At 36.4% G+C, this 23515-nt stretch overlaps 1 protein-coding gene and 1 pseudogene across 1 annotated transcript in view; both read right to left on the bottom strand.

Moving 5' to 3' along the window:
• Positions 1-23515, bottom strand: part of SPATA48 (spermatogenesis associated 48) — a 65815-nt gene that overhangs the window by 33911 nt on the left and 8389 nt on the right. Inside the window, exon 2 of the mRNA XM_034650721.1 lies at positions 20372-20469. Coding sequence (XP_034506612.1) covers positions 20372-20469 — 98 coding nt within the window. The remainder of the gene's footprint in view (positions 1-20371; positions 20470-23515) is intronic.
• On the bottom strand, positions 292-1191 carry LOC105236921 (annotated as a pseudogene).

The following is a 23515-nucleotide window of genomic DNA, read 5'->3' as shown; positions in this document are numbered from 1 at the left end:
TAACTTCCATTCTGACACTATGCACTTTCCAGTTCACCACACTTCGTCCTTCCCATTTCTAGTCTCTGTTTAAACTTGGTTGTTATATATGTTTTAATTTCATCAAGACTACATCTAGTGAAATCACATGATGGTTCTGTTAGGAGGATGAATTATATACTTATTTCATTTTGAAGTGTTTTTCATTCTTGTATTGGTACAATAATTTTGACATTTTAGTAATTTTGATGTGGAAAATGAAATTGTGCCTTACAAGAAAGAGAAAACTCCTCAAGACCACTCCCTGGCTCTTTATTTACATATCAGAGCGGTCAGCCAGTGAAAATCCTGGGCCTTCCATGTGGCTCGTGGTTCAGTCATGATATTGATAAGAGAGGGTTTAGTTGTGTGTCTGCCGAGCTCTGCCTCAGTGAATTTTGGAATTCTTCTGGTTTTGCACAAACTACTCTTCGTCTCCAAATGCAGTCGTAACCTGCTCCTGCTGTGAATTTGGCAGAAGACAGACTGGAGGGACCACTGCAGTAGCATCTCCATATTTCAGCATCTCGTTCCAAATTCCATAGTTCATCATCACCAAAAGTACGATTGGCAAATTCCAGCAGATAGTTCCCACTTCCAAGCCAGAAAATCCAAATGCACTGTCTCCTTCCACACAGATGACCCACCGCCCCGAGTTTCTGTCTTTAGCCGCTATAGAGGCCGCACTGGCAAATCCCAAGCCTACTCCCATTGTTCCAGAAGTACCAGCGTTGAGCCCGTGACGAGGAAGTTCATGTGAGCACAGTGCGTCCAGTATCCATACGATTCGCTCCTTCTCTTACTGCAAAACTGTCTCCGGGTAGCTGTTCTTGAACATGGTCGAACGCTATGTAATAATTCATAGGTGGGGATTTGGGGGAAGCTGATTGCTGGGCTATTTTGGCCCTTCGGAGATGATGCTGTTTATCCATTCTGATACTCGTATACCAGAGAAGAGACACGAGTTCCTTCCATCTTGAACTACCATGATTCCTAGGATGCAGCTTCCTCTTCGTTCTTCCTCTCAGAGTTTTCCACCACTTACTCTCTGGAGGACACTGCCATGCTGTTTTATCAAATTGTTCTAGAAGCTGTTTAGGGATGCATTTATGTCTCCTAGCAAGTCACAGGAGGCTGTACATTATTCCCCAATTCTGCACAGATATCAGTCATATGATTTCACTCATATGTGGAATTTAAGAAACAAAACAAACAAGCAAATGGGAAAACAAAAGAGACACAAACCAAGAAACAGACTCTTAGCTATAGAGAACACACTGATGGTTACCAGTAGGATGAATGTATTGAATGACTTTTCAAAATATTTTCACTCCCGGGATAAACCTCACTTGATCATAATATACTGGTCCTTCTCATAAATTACTGGTTTTGATTTACTAATGCTTTGTAATAATTTTTGTGTCTCTGTACAAGAAGAGTGTAATTTCCGTAATTATTTCTCCTCCTCCCCCTCCCCCTCCCCCGTAATGTCTGTGTCTGGTTCAGGAATATTAGGTTAAGTTGGACTTCTAAAACTAGTCAGAAAGTGTTCCTTCTTCGATTTTCTGAAATAAATTAGATTGATGTAATTTCTTCTAAGAATGTTTGACAAAATTCAGTGAAATCATCTGATCCTAGAGTTTTTGGTGTGGGAAGATTTTTGATCAGAAAAATTAAATTTCTTTAATAAATAGTGGGCATTCATGTATTCCATTTCATTTAGTATCAATTCTAGTAAGTTGTACTTTTAAAGGAATTTGTTCATTTAATTTAAGGTACTAAATGAACTTATATATGGTAGTTCATAATAGTTTCTTATTTGGCTTTTAGGATCAGAAGTAATAAACTCCTTAATTTTCTATATTGGTTATATGTGTTCTCTCTTTCTTGATCATACGAATAAAATATATATCACTTTCATTGATCTTTTTAAAGAAAGAGCTTTTGGCTTTAAGTTTTCTCTCTTGTGTATCCTTTCTCTTTTTCATTGATTTCTACTCTTATCTTTTTAATCCTCTTTCTTTGTTTTGTTTAACCAGTCTTCTAGTTTCTTAATCATTAATCTTCAATTTTCAGAACTTCCTTTTTCCCTAATATAAGCATAAAAGGCTATTTTTTTTCTTTTCAGCAGACTTTTAGCTGCATCATATGAGATTTGATAGGTTATATTTTCGTCATTGTTCAAGTTTTAAACATTTTCTAATTTTTCTTATGATTTCTTCTTTGGCCCATGGATTATTTAGAAGTATGATTTTTAATTTACAAATATTTAATGTTTTTCTAAACAGATCATGGTAATTTATTTTTAACTTAACTCTGTGGTGGTTTAAGAACACAAGTAGAATTATTTCAATACATTTAATTATATGAAGACTTGTTTTATGCTCCAGCATATGATTATGGTGAATGTGTCATGTGCACTTTCTGTCCATTTACTTTCAGGCTATTTGCATCTTCATATTGAAAGTGTGTATCTTGTAAATCACATATAGTTGTGTCTTGCTGTTTATCCATTCTGATAATCTCCACCTTTCTGCTGAAATGTTTATTATATTACCATTTAATGTAACAACCGATATATTAGGATTATAAGTATCATTTTATTATAGTTGTCTGTTTGCCCCTATGTTTCTGCTCCTCTGTTCCCCTTTTCAGCCTTCTTTATTTAAATGAGTGGGTTTTTTTAGAATTCCAGTTATGTCATTAATTGGCTCTTGAATGATACCTCGTTATATTACATTTCAGTGTTGCTTTAGAGATTATATTAAATGTCTTTAACTTTCCACAGTTCACTTGGAGTTAATATTGTACCACTTCACATAAAATGTACAAACATTACAACCACAAGTCCATTTGCCACACCCCATCATTCCTTATTCTATAGTTGTCATATGGGTATATCTACATTCAAAATACGCTTCAGAGAACAATGTTAAACTTCTGTTTTCAATAGTTATATGTACTTTAAAGAAGTTAAAAGGAAAAAATAATCTTAAATACCCAAGTTTTCTTGAAGTGAATATCCATTGTCAATTTTCTTACTTTTTCTTTTCTTGCAAATTGCTTTACGTAGCCTTTTAATATATTCAACATAATCAGGCCCCCAGATATATCCATGTCCTAAACCCTGGAAACTGCATATGTTAGCTTACATGGAAAAGGGTAATTCAGGTGTAGATGGATTAAAAGATGGTAATCAAGTGACTTTAACATAGGAAAACTGTCCAAGACATTCAGATGGGCACAACATAATCCTAGGGTCCCTAAAAGTAGAAGACCGAAGCAGAAAAGTAGGTCAGAGTGATTCTATTTGATGAGGGAAGAAGTCAACCTGACATTGCTGGCTTTGAAGATGAAGACGAGGCCCATGAGCCAAAGGATGCAGGTGGCAAGAAAATGGATTCTACTCGACAGCCTCTAGAAGAAATGCCACCTTGCCAACACCTTGATTTTAGCTCAGTGAGACCCATTTTTGACTCTGACCTCCAGAAGAATAAGATGATAAATTTGTATTAGCACTAAATCTATGTTAATTTCTTCTTTTTATTATTTTTAAAAAGATTTTATTTTTATTATTTATTTATTTATTTATTTATTTATTTATTATCAGAGAGAGAGAGCACAAGCAGGGGGAGTGGCAGAGGGAGAAGCAGACTCCTTGCTGAGCAGAGAGCCCCATGCAGGACTTGATCGCAGGACCCTGAGATCATGACCAGAGCTGAAGGCATCCAAATTTATGTTAATTTCTTATAACAGCAGTAGAAGGCCAATACAGCCTTCATCTTTGAAGGTTTGAGTTTCTAGACGTAGTATTCTGGCATGACGTGTTTTTTCCATCAGACTGTAACTATGTCGTTCCCCTGCTCCTCTGTCTTCTCGTCCGATGAGAAGCCTGTGAAATTTCAACTTACTTTTCTCCTGCTGCTCTCAAAATTTTCTTTGTGTCTTTTGCATCTGAATATCTGATGCCCAGGCTTTTTGAAAATATTTTACTCATTTGGGATTCAATAAGCCTCTAGAAAACTGTAAATGTATGTCTTTCACCAAATCTAGGGAAGTTTCAGTAATTATTTGTTCAAGTATTATTTTCTACTGCATTTTACTTCCTCTCTTATTGGACTATAATTAGTGTATTTAACACTTTCATATTGTTTCATGGGTCCCTGAGACTCTGTTCATTTATTTTTTATTCTTTTTTATCACCTTCTCCAAGTTCTACTTTTAAATCCTTGATACTTTCCTTGTCATATCTTTTCTGCTATTAAGTCCATATCATTTCTATTTTAAGATTTTGAAATTTAAGTTCTAAAATTTCCCTTTGGCTCTTTTTTATGCATTCTATTTCTTTGATGAAATTTCCTGTCTTGTGATTATGAATATAGTCTCCATTATGTCACTGAGCACGGTTGCAACAACTGTATTAAAATCCCTGTCTGATAATTCTAGCATCTAGTACGTTCCCATGTGAGCATATCCCATTTTCCATGGTCTTTGTATGTTGAGTAATTTTGGATTGTATGTTGGACATTTTATGTTGAGGAGACCCTGGATTCTGCATTATTCCTGAGTGTGTTTTGGATAATAGTTGGATCTTTGATCACTACCTTGTTTGCCTTTGACAGAACTGCTTAGAGTCTGTTTTGAGCAAAGACAGTGCAGGGATAAGTCAAAGACTTGAGCTGATTTCATACGTGGAACTATGGCTCCCTCCCCAGCTGCCTCCCGTTTTGGATTCTTTCCTTTAATTCTTGGGGGCTTCAGTGGGGAGGGGGGTGGGGGATTGGGATAGGCCGGTGATTGGTATTAAGGAGAGCACATATTGCATGGTGCACTGGGTGTTATACGCAAACAATGAATCGTGGAATATTACATCAAAAACTAAGGTTATACTGTATGGTGACTAACATAACATAATAAAAAATTATTGTTAAAAATTTTTAAACATTAAAAAATTAAAAAAATTAAAAAAATAAAAAAATAATAATTCTTGGGGGGGTGCTCCATTCTTTCATCTCTTTAGGGCAAAAAGACAGAGATTTCTATTGAAATTTTAAGCACTCCAGTTTCCTGAATGTTTCCAACCTTCAGGCCACAAGGGGAAAATCACCCTGAGTTCATCCTCTAAGTTTCAACTCTGAAATTTGCCTGATTTTGTTCAATCACCAGAGGTCTTGAGCCAATAGATTTGTATTTCATCAGAGACTGGGGTTGTTACTGGTGGGAGGGTTAGTCTGTTAGGAGCTTATCCTGCCACAGAGGAAAAAAAAATATTTAATAATTTTTTAAGATAAATGCTTGATTTTAAAGACTGTGATTTGTTTACTTTCCATATCTGCCTGTTCTTTTCCTTAAGTCCTGTTTTTTACTTAGAAATTCCATTTCTTGTAAATTAATATATATTCAGATGGTTCTATTATCTGAGGCTTCTTGGGCGAGATGTCCACCTTCTGTCGTGCCTCCTGATACTGTCTCACAATTGACCTTTTTCACCTTCAGAGTATAATTTTGACTGTGGTTTCGTCTAGGGATAGCTATTTTCTGTGTGATGCTGCATGTCGATGCCACTTTGTGGAAATGTTCCTGCAGAGCATTGCTTATTGTTTCTGGGTACAAAATCTTTTCTTCTTCTTCTTTTTTTTTTTTAATTTTAGGATGTGGCATTCCCACACTACATGTGTACTAAGAAATCGTGCTCCGTGTATCCACGTGGTACAGACCAAATTTTCCATTTCCTCATGGATAATATATTGTATTTTCCAATTTATTGTCTTGCTCAGGTGGCCAGCTTCCCTCCTGTGTGTAAAGATTTATTCAAATTCCTACTCATTGCTGAGGTAGCACTTTGTGGTACCTGAATTTATACAGAAAACTCAGTTCCAAATATCCACCATGAGATTTCAGACTCCCTTTCTTATGTAGGTATTGAAATCCAAGCCCATGTATTCTGGCTTCAGCCAAATTCAGCTTCATTCCCCATTTCTACAGTAAAAGAAGCCCATTTTCTTTTGGACCCATGACCTTAAAGTTAATTCTTTCACAATTTCTTTGCAGCTAGTGCAATATTGAGATTGGCTAAAATCATTTAAAGTGTTGTGTGCATTTTCTGGAACAAGTCCTTAAAGGGGGAGGATGTCCCTCTTTGTTTTTGTTTCTATCCTTCTATCCTGATGCCCAACAGACTGAGTCTAGGAAAATATCATTGACTAGAATTGCAGGCTAGTCCAGGACCTGTGGATTGTTATGTAAAAGAGAAATAAACTTCCCTAGTGTCCCAACCACAGCATATTTGGGTCTCTGTTACTCAAAATTATCCCCATGAAAAATGTAATTTAAGTTGCACATTCATTCTTAGAACTGAACTTTCTCTTCCTTTCTAGAAACTGGACCTTCCTCTCTCTTCTCTTGCTTTTGAGCTTAGCTAAGTATTAATTTTAAAATATGTGTAGCATTTCAATGTTTCTGTAGCATTTCAATATATTTGAGGTGATAGGGAGGATTTGTGGAAAAAGCTCATTCTTTAACAATTCTGGAAGGAAGCTTCTTAATCTTGAATTCTAGAAGTGTGTCATTCACATACAGGAAAAAGTATAGATTTTTATTGTACAATTTGATCACTCAGTTTGACTTAAATTAGAAACTCATATAATCAATATCTCAGTCAAAATACAGAATATTTTTGTCATCTCCCCCAAATACTTCATTTCTGCTTTCAATCAATCTTCACTCCCCACAGGCAGCCACTATTCTATTTTTTATTACTAAAGCTTAGTTTTGCCTGCTCCTGACCTTCATGTAATTGGAATCAGGAGGTATATATTTTTTGAGAATGGCTTTTTTTTTTCTTTTTTAGAAAATATTTATTTATTTATTGGGAGGGGAGAGGCAGAGGGAGAGGGACAGAGAAAATCTCAAGCAGACTGCAGTCTCAGTGCAGGGTCTGTTGCCGGGCTTGATCTCATGAGCCTGAGATCATGACCTGAGCTGAAACCAAGAGTCGGACGCTTAACTGACTGAGCCAACCAGGTGCCCCTTAATATTCACTTTTACTATTTGTTGAGGTTCTCCCATGTTCTGGTTTACTCTTTTTTTTGAATACTGTTCTGTTCTATGATCTGTTAATCTGTTTTCCTTTCTATTGATTTTTGTGTACATATTAATTAAGCTGCTACAAGTGTTCCTGTACAAGTCTTTTTGTGACATATACTTTGATTTTATTGGGTAAATACTTAAAAATAGAATTACTGGGTCATGGTATAGATGTGTCACTTTGTAAGATACACTGAAAGTAGGAGAAGTCCAGTTGCTCCCTGTCCTCACCAACATATGATGTCAAGCATCTTCTTAATTTCTTTGAAAAAAAATATTTCAAATTATATACACATTAAAAAAGACTGAGGCAAAGAATTGTTTATTTGCTCTTTTTTTACATCATACTAGTTCCTTGATGGTTTTCAAGCATCTTAATTTTAGACATTCTGATGGTATTCAGTAGTATTTCATTTTGGTTTTTATTTACAATTTCCTCACAACTAAAAATGTTGAACATCTTTTCATGTGCCTATTGGACATTTATATATCTTCTTTTGTGAAACATTTATTTCAGTCTTGAGGGATTTTAAAAATCTTTTTGCTATCCAGCTGGGGGAATTCTTTATATATCTTAATTCATAGACCTTTGACAGACATTGCAAACATTTTCTTCCAGTGTGTGGCTCACATTTTTATTTTCTTAACAGTGGTCCGAAGAGCAAAAGACTTTAATGTTAACAGAATGAGTTTTTTTCTAAACATAGTGATTTTGACATCCTCTCTAAGAAATTTTTGCCAACCAGATATTTTATCTTGTATTTTGTTTTAGAAGCTTCTTTGTGCTGGCTTTTCAGTTTAGGTCGATGACCAGCATGAAGTAATTTTTGTGATGGTATGAGAAAGGGAATTCCAATGGATTCCAGCTGTTGAGAGACTATTGGCTGAAAATACTGTGTGTACACCTTGAACCGTCTTGTTACTTTTGTGTAAAACCAGTCTATTTGTGGACTCTCAATTCTGTTCAGCTGATTTCTCTGTTATTACACCAAAACAATACTGTCTTCGTGCAGCATTACTGTGGGTCTTCAAATCAGGTAGAATAAGTTTCTACTGCATTATTTTTTTCAAGATGTAAATTAACGTAAATTTCAGAGACAAAAGCAACTTTGTACAAAAAAAAAACACACGGAAAAATTGTGTTAGGGAAAGCACAGCAACTATTTGGAGCTTAATTTGAATATTGATATCTTAAAAAATACCGAGTTTTCTACTCCATGAAAATGATGTGTATCTGAATTTATTTAGATCTTTTATTTGTCTTGGCATTTTGAGATCGTTTTTAGTGCAGAGCTTTGAACGTCTTTTATAAAATTTTTCCCTAATATTATTGTTTTTAAAAAAAATAAACATGTTATTGTAGTGGTATTTTTATCATCTTATTTTCCAATTTCTAGTCACTAGAAAAAATTGTTCTTTTGTATTTTGGCCTTTAATCATTGACTGAGATGCTATATTAATAATAATTATCATTTATATATAATAATAATATAAATAACAATAACTAATTAGTATATATTAATATATTTTAAAATTCTGTTAATATAATAAATCACACTTACTGATTTCTGAGTGGTAAGCCAATCTTGCAACCATGGGATAATCCTTATTTCATCATGATGTATTATCTATTTTATATATTGCCAAATTGAACTTAGTAAAATTTCCTAAGGATTGTTTTGTTTGTTTGTAGGCATACTAGACTGTAATTTTCTGTTGTAATATAGTATTTATATTTTGGTGACAGAGCTCTATTGTCCTCAAATGTATTATTTGGATATGATTTCTCCCTTAAATATTTGATCTTTTTCCTTACTAAATAAAACTACCTCGGTCTAGAGTTCTCTCCGTAGAAAGTGTTATGATAATCAACGAAACTGTTTCCACAGATATTAGGTCTATTGAGGTTTTTTCCTTGTGTCAGTTTTGGTAAATTGTGTTTTTAAGCAATTTGTTCCTTTTATCTAGGTTGTCAAGTTTATTGGCATAAAGTTGTTTATAATACCACTTTTTAACAAAAAATAAATTGTACTGTGGTATAGTATACTTGCAATGAATGTAATCCATTAACAGGTACAATTTGATGAGATTTTGCAGTTGTGTACAACCATGAAATGACCGTAACAGACAAGATGTGGAGCATCTACGTTTTGCTAAATGATTTCTCATGCCCCTTTGCCCTCCACATCCCCCTCTCCCCAGGCCGGGGTACCAGGTGATCCATTTTTTGTCAACCTGTATTTGTTTGCATTTTTAGAATTTCATTTAAGTAGAATTAATGGTATGTAATAGTTTGTTTCTGACTGCTTTCATTCAGTATAACGATACTGAGAGTCATTTACTTGTTGCATGTATCATTAGCTTGGTCTTTTGGTTTGCTAACTACCGTTCCATTGTATGGATTGCAACAATCCATTCATTCTTTCACATGCACATAAACATTTAGTTGGTTTCCATGTTTAGACTGTTATGAATAAAGCTGCTTTCAACATGTATGTACAAGTTTTTGCGTGGACATATATTTAAATTTGTCTTGGGTGAGTCTCCAGTAGTGGAATGGCTGTTGATGGCTGGCACAAATATATGTCGATCATCCAAACAGTGTTCAAGAGTTTCCAAACCAGTTGTACCGTTTTGCATTCCCAACAGCAGTCTGTGTGAGTCCCACTGTTCTGCATCCTTGCCATACTTGGAATTTTCAGTTATTTTAATTTTAACCATCGTAAGGGTATGTTGTACTTTAAATTATATTCACTGGTAACTCAGCATGTTAAGTATCTTTTCATTGTTTATTTGCCCTTCTTCTATTTTTTTTTTTGTGAAGTGTCTGTTCAGATTTTTTAGCCATCTTTCATTTGGGTTGTTCACCCTGTTATTATTAATTTTAAGAAAATTGTATATGTTCCAGATACAGGATTGTGGATACTTTTCCCATTCTGTTTCATTTTCTTAATGATGTCTTTTAAAAATCCAACTATTTCAAAAAGTTCTATAATCTTAATTTTATGTTGAAGTCTATTATCCATTTCAAGTTAATTTTTTTTGTATATGGTAATGTAATACAGCTTGACTTTTTTCCCAGAATGATATCCAGTTGTTTCAGTAATTTGTTGAAAGACTTTTCTTTCTGTATTGAAATGTGTTGGCACATTTTTAAAAAATCAATAGCGATGTAGGTAGATGGCTCTGTTTCTGGACTCTGCTTTCCATTGCTCCATTTGTCAATCACTTTGCCCATTGGTACTGATTATTGTAACTTTATAGTAAGACTGAAAATCAGGTAGCACAAATCCTCTAACTTTTATTCTTTTTATTCAAAATTGTTTTAGCCATTTTAGGTTTTTCATTTCATAGAGATTTTATAATCAGCTTGTAAATTTCCACAAAACACCTTCTTAGGATTTTGATAGGGTTTGCACTGAATCTACAGATCAATTAGAGAAGTATTAATATATCAACAAGTCTTCCAGCCCATGAACCTGGTTTATTTTCCACTTATTTATACCTTTGTTAATTTGTTTCATTCAGTAATGTACCAAAGTGTTCAGTGAAAAAAAAAATGTTTGTTTTTTTAAAATTAAATCCTATGTGGTTTTTGGTACTGTTGTCAATGGAATGTTTTAAACTTCCATTTTCCAGTTATTTGCTTCTGATATGTAACATTACAATTGATTTTTGTACATTAGCAATAAGTCTTTGCCTTGGACAATTTCCAACCATTACATCTAGCAGTTGCTTTGAAGATTTCTGAGGATTCTTTACAAATATCATCATGTCAGGGGCACCTAGGTGGCACAGTCGATTAAGCATCTGAATCGATCTAGGGTCAGGTCGTGACTCAGGGTTATGAGATCAAGTCCCGCATCAGGCTCCATGCTGAGCATGGAGTCTGCTTGAGATTCTTTCTCTCACCCTCTGCCCTTCCCATTCATGTTCTCTCCTTTTGTCTCTTTCAAATAAATAAGTAAATCTTTAAGAAAAAAAAAACAAAACTAAATATCATCATGTCATCTCCACATGAGCTGGATTTACTTCTTTCTTCCTTTCCAATATTTATGATTTCTCTTTTTCTTGCCTTTCTGCAGTAGCTATCCCCTCCACTAAATGGAAAATGATAGTGGTAATAGCAGGCACTTTTCTTTTTCCTGATATTAAGGGAAAGACATTCGGTCTTTCTTCATTATTTACTCTAGCCTCAGGTTTTTCACAGACGCTCTATTATCAAATTGAGCATTTCCCCTCTAAGTCTAATCTGCTAAGAGTTTTGATCATAAATGACCATTGATTTTTTCCCTTTTGTTTATAACACTCTTGGTTATTTCTGATCCTTTGCTTCTCTGTATCTGTTTTATAAAGAACTTGTCAAATTCCCACATAAAAAGCTAAGATATTGATTTGGATTGGACTGAAACTACAAAACAACTTAGTAAGAAAATACAAATGGTTTTCCCATCTTACACTTCTATTTCTGTTTAACATGGTTTTCTTGTAGTCAGCATATAGTTGGGTATTGATTTTTTTATCCAACATAAAAATTGCTGATTTCAATTTCATCATATTAAATTGTATCTAATATAACAGCTGACATAATTTGGTTTAAATATAGCTTTAATTACTCTTGGTTTCATCTGTTCTTTTTCCTTTTATGTTACTTTCTTTTGTATTATTTGAGATTTTTTTCTTTTTTAAATTTCATTTTGTTTTCCCCTATTCGCTTATTGCCTATGATTGATTGATTGATTGGCTTTGTTATTACTGTCACTCTAAGACTTATACATCTTTAATTCTAAGATTTAAAGCATAATATTACACCACTTCATGAATAGTGTAAAAAATTACACTAGCAGATGCCTATCTTGCATCCTGACCTCCCTTGTGCTACTGTTCTACAGTTCAGTTTTACATGTGCTGTACCCCCAAAATACATTGCTACTACTGTTGCTTTAAGCATTCAGTGATATTTTAAAGAATTTCAAAATGAAAAATAGTGTTTTCTATCTACCCACATATTTACCACTTCTCTTGACCTCAATTTCATTCCATTGTACAAACTCAAATTCCACATACACCAGGTTCTTTTGTCTAAAGAACCTTCTTCAGGTCTGTGGCAATATGTCCCTCAACTTTATTTTCCTGACAATGTCTACTCTGCCTTTCTTTTTGAAATTTAATATTGCTGCTTAATGTATTTTTAAAGAAGATGTATTTATTTATTTGAGAGACAGAGAGAGAGAGAGAGAGAGCACAAGCAGGAGAGGGACAGAGGGAGAGAAAGAATCTCAAGCAGATTCCCACCGAGCATGGAGCCCAAAGTGGGGCTTGATCTCAGGACCCTGAGATCATGACATGAGTCGGAACCGACTGAGCCACCCAGGCGCCTTGCTAGTTAATGTATTATTAATTAACGTTTTCTGATATTTAAAATATGTGTCTCCATATTCTTCTAGCATGCACGGGTTCTGACAAGAGCCTACCATCATTCTTTTTTTTTTTTTTTAAAGATTTTATTTATTTATTCGACAGAGATAGAGACAGCCAGCGAGAGAGGGAACACAAGCAGGGGGAGTGGGAGAGGAAGAAGCNTGCTTCATTAGTTGCGTATAACACCCAGTGCACCATGCAATACGTGCCCTCCTTACTACCCATCACCAGTCTATCATTCTTATATGTGTTCTTCTGTATATAATGTATTTTTTCCTCTACCTGTTTTAAGATATTCTTTTTATCATTGTTTTCCAACAATATAATTTATGTGCATAGTTTCTTTTATCTTTATACAGCTTGGCATTGTTGAGTTTCCTAGGTCTGTGGATTTATAATCAGTTAGGAACAACACTGGCCATGGTTTGCCCGTTTTTCCCCACTTTCCTTTTTTTTCTGGGACTCCAGTTACATGTGTATTAAACAGCTTCATGTCGTCCCACAGCCAACTCATGTTTTGTTTATTTGATTTTTATTTCATTTTGGATAGTTGTTGCTATGTTTTCAATTTCGTTGATCTTTTATCCTGCAGTGTCCGATCTGCTCTTAAAACTATATCCATTTAGTGTCATTTTAGATACTGTGTCTTTCATGTCTCAATGTCTCCTTGAATGTTGATTACATCATGTGTTTTCCTCATCTCCATGGTTGTGGTTTCCTCTACCATCTGAATATATGGAACCTATTTGTAAAAGCTGTTTGCACACATCCTCGTCTACTTGTTTCTTCGTGTCTACCACTTCCAGGTCCAGCATTTATTGTTGATCTCTTGTTCCTCCTGACTATGGGTGATATTTTCCTACTTCTTGGCATGAAAATTACTTTCTTTTGAGTATCTATTTTGGATCTTAGGCTGTTGGTTGTAAAACTTGTGTTCTTCTTAAATAGTGTTAGATTTTGCTCCAGCACAAAGTTAAGTAATTAAAATCGGTGGGGAGTTTTGGGGGCTGCTTTTAACCTATTCGAGCAAGCCCACAGGAACCATAAGAGTAGGGCTACTTAAGCCTGACTACAGTAGTGATATCCTTCTGAAGATTCCGCCTGACATCCTGTGTTCTATAAATGGGGACCTGGACTATCCCCTGTCCTGTTTGAGCTTCAGAGGACGATCATGATCATGGCAGTCCTTTACAGAACATCTTTCCTCAACTTCAGCAGTTTCCTTTTGTTAGTGCACAGATCAGGGCTCACAGATGTGCACATCCTTTTCCCAGGTCTCCAGAACACTGTCTCCACAACTCCATTCTATGTGGTACCCTAGTCTGCAAACTCCGGATGCCTTGGGCACACAGAACTCCAATTTCTGTCTTCTCAATGCAGGAAGGCATGGACTTCACTTCCCTGGACTGTAGCTTAGAAACTGCCTCCACACAGTAAGCTGGTGGAATCGTACAGTTCACATAGTCATTTTCCCTCCCTTAGACATTCCAGTCCTTCAGTACCTTTTGTCCAGTGTCTGAAAACCATTATTTCTCATTTTTTGTCTAATTTTCTATAGGCTTAAGGCAGAAAAGTAAATGGAGCACCTGAGAGTCCATCTCCTCAACTTCATTAATGTCTTTTCGTATTCTTTTTTTAATTTCTTTTTGTACTTTCTTTTGGTTTACTTTGCTGCTCATTTTCTAGCTTTGGAGAAGGGATTTTCATCCACCAAAAAGGGTTCTACCGGCATCTAGTGGGTAGAACTCAGAATACTGCCAGTTACCCTACGTTACACACAACAGTCTCCCATGGCAAAGAATTGATCCAACCTAAAATGTCAATGCTGAAAGGCTGACAAACCCTGGCTGAACCTACTAATTCCATCTCATTGACTGGTTTTTCTTCTTCAAGGATTCCACTTGCATGTATATTGTTTCTTCTTCACTTTTTTCCCCTCTAAACCAGTTTCACTCAGATATTTTTATTCTTTTTTATTTTTATTTTTTAAAGATTTTATTTATTTATTTGACAGAGATAGAGACAGCCAGCGAGAGAGGGAACACAAGCAGGGGGAGTGGGAGAGGAAGAAGCAGACTCATCACGGAGAAGCCTGATGTGGGGCTTGATCCCATAACGCCGGGATCATGCCCTGAGCCAAAGGCAGACGCTTAACCACTGTGCCACCCAGGCGCCCCTCACTCAGATATTTTTAATTCATCTCCTTTTTTTCTGTTGAATGCTTTCTTGCTTTTCCTCAATGTCCCTTCTTACATTTTCAAAAAGATTTATTTGAGAGAGAGAGAGAGAACAAGCATGCAAGTGGGGAGAGGGCCAGAGGGAGAGGGAGAAAGAGACTTTCCAGCAGACTCCCTGCTGAGTGCAGAGCCAGACATGGGGCTCTATCTCACAACCCCAAGATCATGACCTGAGCTGAAACCAAGAATCAGATGCTTAACTGAATGACTCATCTAGGTACCCCTGTTCCTTCTTAAATTGTTATTTGAATCTCTTCTCCCTTGGGCACAGTGTAATTCTCAATTTCTGAATGAATTTTCCATTTCTTTCATTTTTTCACTGCCAATTTTATTTGTATTTATTTTTGAAATTTCTGTATGAAGGTAGCTTTTCATATCCTGAAATGTTTGCTTTGAAACATATAATTCAGTTTGGTATATTATAGTACAGTTCCCTTCTGTTTTATAGTTGATTAGGTATTTTGTATTCTTATTAAAGTATTTTGGTGTTTATTTTGATTCTTCTATTGACTCTTATTGTCATTAAAGTATTTTGATTCTAATTTTCTGTTTTGCTAGTTTCTTCGAACAGATTTACCCGGTTTTCTTCCATTCCTTGGAGGTCTTTGGTGTGGTTTGCAATATTTTTAGTTCAATGCTGCCCCCTTCTGTCAGTGTAGCAAAGTACAGCATTTTTCTCATAAAGTTTTCTTAGGGCAGGTGACTGAAACTAGAGGGGTTGTGTAACTTCCACTGAATTCATTCTTTTTGTCTTTCAGAATATTAATTTTTCCTCTTTCCCTCATTTTTTTCTTTTCATCACCCAACCTACAAACGGTGACTCTTTCTTTTAAACTTCTCTTACACAATCAGTGCTGTTGAAAGACCGCCATCTCAAATCATGTGTGCTTTTTAATTCCTTCTCTGCAGAGAAGGTTTCCTTCTGTTATAACATTCATTTATAGCACATTCATTATAACATTTTCCTCTAGGCATTATTATAGTTCATTCCCACACATTTTGCTAGGATATTACTATTATCACTCAGTTCAAGATATTTTCTAGCTTCCTTTATGATTTTTCTTTGGCCCATGACTCATTCATAAATATATTTTTACATTTCCAAATACATGATTTTCTAGGGTATTTTGATCTGTCATAATTGTCTTGTGGTCAAAGAACATACTCTGTATGATTTAAAATATTTGAGTAACGTAGAGAATTGATGAATCACTATACTGTACCTCTGAAATTAATATAGCACTGTATGTTAATCACACTGAAATTAAAAGAATAAATGAATATCTAAGCCAAAAAAATTTAAAAATAAATATTTGAAAATTTTCTGGTTGTTTTATGGTACAGTATGTGGTCATTTTTATTAATGGTCCTTGCAAAAAATGTATATTTATATACGTCTATTAGGTCAACTTGTTAATTGTGCTGCCTTATTCTACTATATGTGGTTTTGTCTATACTAAATCCCCCAATATCCTGTTCTCCTGTTAATTGCCACACAGTTTATAATGACTCCTATCAGCAAGAGTCATGAACAGATATTTCGGTGTCTTTACAGATTAAAAAAATCTGTGTTTAGCATAGTGGTCACCCCAATCCATCTAACGTTGTTAATGTTATATCCTAATAAGTATTGAATCTTTGCCAAGTCACCTGCTGCTGCATCATCCATGTAATTTCTATATGTTTCCTGAAAATCACATATAAACATAAGTAAGAATAAGAGCTATGTTAGAGACAGAACAAACAAGCGAGGAAAACCAATGGATCTACCCTCAAAAAGAAGGGATGTAGGAATGCAAAATCACATCAATTTTTCAACTCTAAAAAGCATACTAAATTGGAGTTGACAGCAATTCATTTAAAATATTTTTTATTGTGAACTTCTCAGCAATTCACAAGATCTGTCACATTCACCTGTGTCCTGTGGGTAATGTAGTGATATGGTTGCTGGGTAATGTGTGGATAAGATTGGTCCTCCTCTTGTAGGGACAAAGGTTCTGAGATCTGTGTGTTCCTATTGTTCCTCATCAGGGAGGCAATTATTCTTCTGAACCTACGTCCAAATCTTCTCTAGCAGTATCTGAACTCTACGCCTCGTCATTTTCTGGGGGTTCACGTTACTGTTCCTCATCACTTTGGCATATCATAGATACCATAGTATAATCTTTCATTGGTATCTGGATTTTTCTTCAATATGGCATCTTTTCCACTTCCTGATTGGTCTTTACAGGCTGCTGTTTCTATATGCTATGTATCTTCAATTTCTTTATGAAACATGTGGTTTCAGATCTTCAAATTTATCGTTTACACCATTTCCTCAAAGTAAATCTTATAATAGCTATTCTCTTGCTGCTGTATCTTTTTTTTTTATTTCTGTTCTCTACATGTTTAATGTGTACTGTTTCATAAAGAAGGGACTAAATTTTCTATTTGACTTCATCCTTAGTGTTCTCGGAATCTGATTCAGTGGGAACCTCTCTACCAATACTAGATATTTCTTAGGTTCTATGACAAGACCCTGATGGAGATCTTCCTTTATTTTCTAAAACCTTAGCATCATTCACATTAAGATCCTTCATCACCATCAACATCATAAATGCCTCAACCTCCTAGAATTTCTTCACATTTCATAAGAGCTGATAAAAGATGGCTGCTGATGTCCAGATTCCAAACAATGTGATTACCAGAAACGATGTGAAAAAGATTTTCAGCAGATTTCCTATCTTTTTCCATTCTTGAGTCTTGCATGCTTTGGCTCTCTCTTGAAAATTGTACTGCCATTTGACTTGGAGCTAGGATGAACACTGACAGCTGTTGCTGTGGTATGTGGTGGTTGTGTGGGGCCTTAGCTCCCAATATACAGCAGGGAAAGTGAGGGTACCCTCCAGGAAACCCCAGAAATGAGCACGTAGTGGATATGGTAATGGTGTCTACACATGTTGCTTCCGTCCTACTCTTCTATACATCTGGGATTTCAAGTAAATATATGTTCTTCTTTTTCACTGTATCCTAGATGTTTCTTACTCTCATTTCATATTTTCCATTTCTTGTATATTTGTGCTGGATTATAAATGGTTTTTCCTCATATATCTACCAACCCCCCAATTGTCTGTGCCATATATCTTTCCTCATATATCTACCAACCCCCCAGTTCTCTGTGTCAGATCTGCTATGGTGTCCACTTATCATGTCTTTGTTTATTATACTCTACAGTTCTGGAACTATTATCCCCCCAGTTTTCTAATTCCACATTTTGTAATTTTTAATTTCTTTTAAAAACACTCTAAACTCATCTTTTCTCTCCTTGCGTATTTTCAACGTCTAGAATCAATTTGTGCCCCTTTTTGTTTTCTCTCATTCCTGCTGATTCTAAGTCACAGTGTCCTTTCTCTTTACATGTTTAGTTACTGTTGATTGTATGCTGGACATCATATTTTAAAAGTTATTGATGGAAATAATTTAGGGCTTAATAATTAACGTATTACCTTTCTGCAAAGAAGTTTTGTGTCTGCTTGCATCCTGGAAATGACAGCAATCTAAGATCACCTTGATACCAGTTCAAGACTTGAAGTTTTCTCATTTACTTGGACCAAGCCAGGCTTTAATCTATTCAAGGGCTTTTTACTATTGATCTATCCTTTATTCTAAGGGCAAGTCTTCAGGTATTCATCCCAAAGCAGTGGATTATTTTCAGAGATCAATTCCAACATTTGATCTTTTACACATATGAGACCACAAGATCCAGCTCGAAATTGTAGTTATCTCTTCTAGAATGACAAATTCTTGTATGGCCAAAGTGGCCTTGGATGCTACACTTAACTTTTAGAGTTTCCATCTTTTTGTTGACCTAATAACTTCTCTCTCCGTTATTAGCTTTTTGATATTTTAAGAAAAAAGAAATATTAATCCAGTTGTTTTCCATTGCAAGTATTGTCCTATTTACCTGGTTAGCTTCACTACTGGAAGTAAAATATCCAGATTTATTTTCTGCAACAAAAAGTCTAAACTTATTTTAAATTCAAATAAGTATGTGAATAAGCATTTACATGACAAGCACCTACTTCGGTATTCTAACACTAAAATGCATAACTAGATAAAGCATGGAGACTTGCCATGAATCTGCAGCTTAAATGAAAAACAAAAGGCACCAATGCCTTCAATTTCTTATAATGTTTACTTTGATTTGCTCTCAAAGGACTTACCTACAGGAGCAATGGATTCTTTGAAAAGTCTGGAGATGGAATAAGTGAAACTATTAAGTACAAATTTTCTTTATCCTTGCAACCAAATTCTGCATTTTATCTGGGTTTGGAATAGTTCAAAATAGGCCAAATTACTCCCATTTCTAAGGCCAACATTTTCTTATAAAGAAAAATCTATAGACAAGAAAAATTAGGAAGCCCTGACATGGGCGGATGGCGTCTTGATAAAGGAAGCATTGATGATGTGTATTTCAAATGACTTTTTGGTCCCATAATCATGTACTGCATGGTACAACTGCTGGTTGTGGGATACTGGGGAGGTATGCCCCAGTCCCCTCTGTGGTTAAATGAGAATGGGCAATCATGAAGGAAGAGATGGGAAAAGCAGAAATAAATCTAATATTACAACTGCAGATAAATTCTTGGGCAGATCAATTTTAGGAAGAGCCTTACAGGAATGGAAACTGATTCCTTAAAAGTATTCATATCTTTACTGCTAATGGATATGGGGTTTCTTTTTGGGGTGATGAAAATGTTCTAGAATTAGATCATGGTGACATTGCTCAATTCTGTATCTTAAAAAAAAAACTGAACACTCTAAATGGATGACTTTTGTGGTGTGTAAAACATATCCCAATAAAGCCATTTTTTAAGAAAAGAAAAAAAAAACCTTTAGATATCTGTATAACCTTTGGGGTCTTCAAATCATTCAAATATCATGGCTTTAGAGACTATATAATCCACATAGAAAAATGGCCAATAACACAATCCTTAAATTTAGAAAGATGCCTAGGTTTAAATTTTGGTTTCATACTTACTGTGGGGTTGGAAGTCAATTAGTTAATATCACCGGGCATTAGCTTTCTCGGATAAAGTGAGAGAACAACACTGCCTTGTCCAGAAGCAGGACGGAAACAGGATTTTTGCTCAAGTCCTGCACTATAGGAGCACTCGAGGTGAGGAACAGCGTAGAACCGGGATAAGAGACGAGTGACAATGTGGTCTCAGCAGGACCCTGCTTAGACCTACACCTGTTTCCTCAAGGAAGTTAGCCAGCCATGGGCCAAAGTCTGAGGGGTCCATGTGGCAGGGTGCAGTCCTCCAGGCTGGCGGCGGTCAGCCAGGTAGTGACCACCACTCGCTGCTACTGGAGGAGGATGCCCTTGCCAGTCAAGGGCGTCTGGGTTGGGCACTACCAGCATTTACTACTCACCCATCCCCATAGCCTTGCTGAAGGAAGGCACAAGGTAAGACACACCACACAATCACTGTGAAGGGCTGCACAGTGCCTGGCACATAAGCAGTACTTTATAAATGGTAGCTACTTTTTGCAGGACTTAAAATATCAGACACGCAAAGCAATTAATTACAAATACTGTATAACATCATCCAGCCAGAAAATCTTACTGTACATGTTGCTTCCTCATCAAACGTGTACGTATGATTTATTGAGCATGCTTCACGATGAGGCTGTAAAGGAGTAACTTTCAGTGGGCTTGTCCAACCTGAAAACAAAAATGTATAGTGTTTCGGGTTAAAAATGTGATAGAGGTTCCCTCCCCCGAAATATTTCCTATGAGAAAGCTAAACTGTATGATGTTAACTGACATTTCGATGGATTATGTAACAATTTTTCTTAGCCGTGAGAATTGGATAGCTCTGGAGTTTACATGTTAGGATAATTGTAATAGTGCAGAATTATTTGCTACTACTCATTATTTGAAGAAGTCTGTTGAGTACTATGAATCTGCATATCAGCATGTAGATGTATTGGGGATGGTGGCAACACAAAGGAGTCTGGTTACTATGCAGATAACTTATCTAATGATAGAAGTCCTAAGACACTGGCAAGTATGCACACAGACTGCAACAAATATTTACTGTGTTGTAAATGGAAGTAGACGTGGACACAAAGACAGAAGAGGGGGTTCCTGGTTTTGAGGTGCTCATGAACAAATGGAAAAGACAATCACTTAAATAGTTTTCAGTGTCATGTAGCAATTGTACTAATACTTGGGCTCCGAGTGCTGTGGGAGTGCAGAGGAAGAAAAGTAGCCCAGCCAGATTGTGGGGAGTTAAGAACATCTTCCTGAAGATAATATTTGATCTAACCTTGACAAAGGGGAAGTCAGGAAAATTAGAGTCTGAGGAAACCTCAGCACACCACTGTTGCCTTGGAAAGCAGAGGAGTCCACGTGAGAAATACAGGTAGCCTCCAGGAGCAGAGTGTTCCTGGCTGTCTGAAGCAAGGAAAACTGACCCCTCTAACACAAGGAACCGGATTCTGTATGACCCGGATGAGCCTGAAGTAGATTTTCCCCAGACACTGCAGGTTTGGCCGGTTAGATGCTGAATAGAAAACCAGTTGAGCCTGCCCAGACTTCTCACAAACCCGGGAACTAATAAATGGGTTTTGTGTTGGGCTGCGGAATCTGTGACATTTTGTCACAGCAGCAAGAGAAAATAATAGAGGCAGAGGCAAGAGGCCAAGGCAAAGTGAGAAAAGCAGTGCTGAATCCCATGATTATTCAGTTTTGCGAATCTGGCCGAAGGAAACCCCCCAGAAGACTATAGGGCCAACAGCGGCAGGATGGCACTTCGTGGATCCACTGAAGCAGTGGTTTTGAAAAAGGAGGAAAATAGGAAAACAGCAGAACCTAAAATTTGATTTTTAAGCCAGAGTAGGAGATAGGGAACAGGACGATGAATTACGGCTGTGTACCTCAGGGTAGGACATTCATGCCTTAGTATGATGATGTCATTTCCATTACCTTGTTTCAGTATCTAATTCTGTGAAACAGAGCACCCCAAAGCCAAGTATCTTCAAACAACCATTCATTGTCTCTCAGGACTCTGAAATTAGTTGGGTGTTGGATGTCATGTGGTGTAGCTTGGAATTGCTCAAGAGGTCCAAAATTGTCTCACTCACTGGCTGGCAAGTGGGTGTTGACTGTTACCAGAGAGCTCAGCTGGACCTGCTGACCAGTGACTTGTGGTTTTTTGTTACTTTTTTCCCCCCCGTGGGCCTGTATTGATTTTTTCCCACAAAATAGTGACTGAGAATCGAGAGGAAGATCCCAAGGGGCTCAATCCCAACGTGCAAGTACAAAAAAAAGTCTCCACTTGCAGCATGGTTGCTAATATAGGCTGGAGTCCAGAATCGATGTGGGAAGGAAACAGACCTCATCCCATGGTAGGAGGGGTGGCAGGCACACAGAGGAAGGAGTGAATTGCCAAGGGCCACCTTTGGGACCAGTGATCACACACCTCTTCCTCATAATGCACAGTCTCACTTCACCACATTCGTGCCACCAAACAAATATCAAGTCCTTTGTCAAGGAAGAAACTGTCCTATTTCTTCACTTCTTAGAGATTTAACATGTTTGAAACTATGATATTTTCGTCGTGAGTTGGTTTTCCCTGTAACCCATGAAATTGAGTGAGCTTGGAGGGGGTCTGCCATGAACACTATATTTCCATAGGCCCTAATTATTTTTATTATAAAACATTTCTATAATGTGGTACTTTTAAAGAAACAAAACTTTAAAAGAAAGATTTAAGGACTATTCTACGTATGTTTTCTTATTCATGTGTTTTCTCTTCTCTAACGGTTAGAACTACGTTTTTTCGGGGTGCCTGGGTGGCTCAGTCATTAAGCATCTGCCTTCGGCTCAGGGTGTTTTCCCAGGGTCCTGGGATTAAGCCCCGCATCAGGCTCCCCTGTCCACTGGGAGCCTGCTTCTTCCTCTCCCACTCCCCCTGCTTGTGTTCCCTCTCTTTCTGGCTGTCTCTCTCTGTCAAATAAATAAATAAAATCTTAAAAAAAAAAAGAAATACATTTTTTCAACATCTAAAATACTGTTGTTAGTGGTCTTCTCTGAGTTTTTTCTCAATATAGCTTAAGGTAAGGCAATTTTGTTATTTTCAAAGAATCAGTCTCAGGTTTAGTTGATTTTTTCTGCTTTTCTGTTCTCTATTTATCGATATGCACCAAACATAGTCCTTCAAAATATATGATGCAAATATTGACAGAATTTAAGGGAGAAGCAACTCTACAATAATAGTTGGAGGCTGCAATACTTTACTTACAGTGATGGAATAACTAGGCAAAGATCAATAAGGAAATAGAGGACTCAAACAATAGTTTGACACAAAAAACATATACAGAACTTCATCCAAAAGAATAACCAAGAAGAACACATATTTTTCTCAAGTACCCATGGAACATTCCATAGAACAGATTATATTGTAGGCCACGAAGCAGGTCTTCATAATTTTTAAAAGACTGAAATCATGCAAAGTATATTTTCTTTTTTTTTTAATGATTTTTTATTATATTATGTTAGTCACCATACAGTACATCCCTGGATTCCGATGTAAAGTTCGATGCTTCATTAGTTGCGTATAACACCCAGTGCACCATGCAATACGTGCCCTCCTTACTACCCATCACCAGTCTATCCCATTGCCCCAACCCCTCCCCTCTGAAGTCCTCAGTTTGTTTCTCATAGTCCATAGTCTCTGATGTTTCATTCCCCCTTCTGATTACCC

Source organism: Ailuropoda melanoleuca, chromosome 1 (assembly GCF_002007445.2).
Source record: "Ailuropoda melanoleuca isolate Jingjing chromosome 1, ASM200744v2, whole genome shotgun sequence".
NCBI classification, from domain to species: Eukaryota; Metazoa; Chordata; class Mammalia; order Carnivora; family Ursidae; genus Ailuropoda; species Ailuropoda melanoleuca.
The sequence above is the reverse complement of the archived record's forward strand: the minus strand, read 5'-3'. Positions and strand labels throughout refer to the sequence as shown.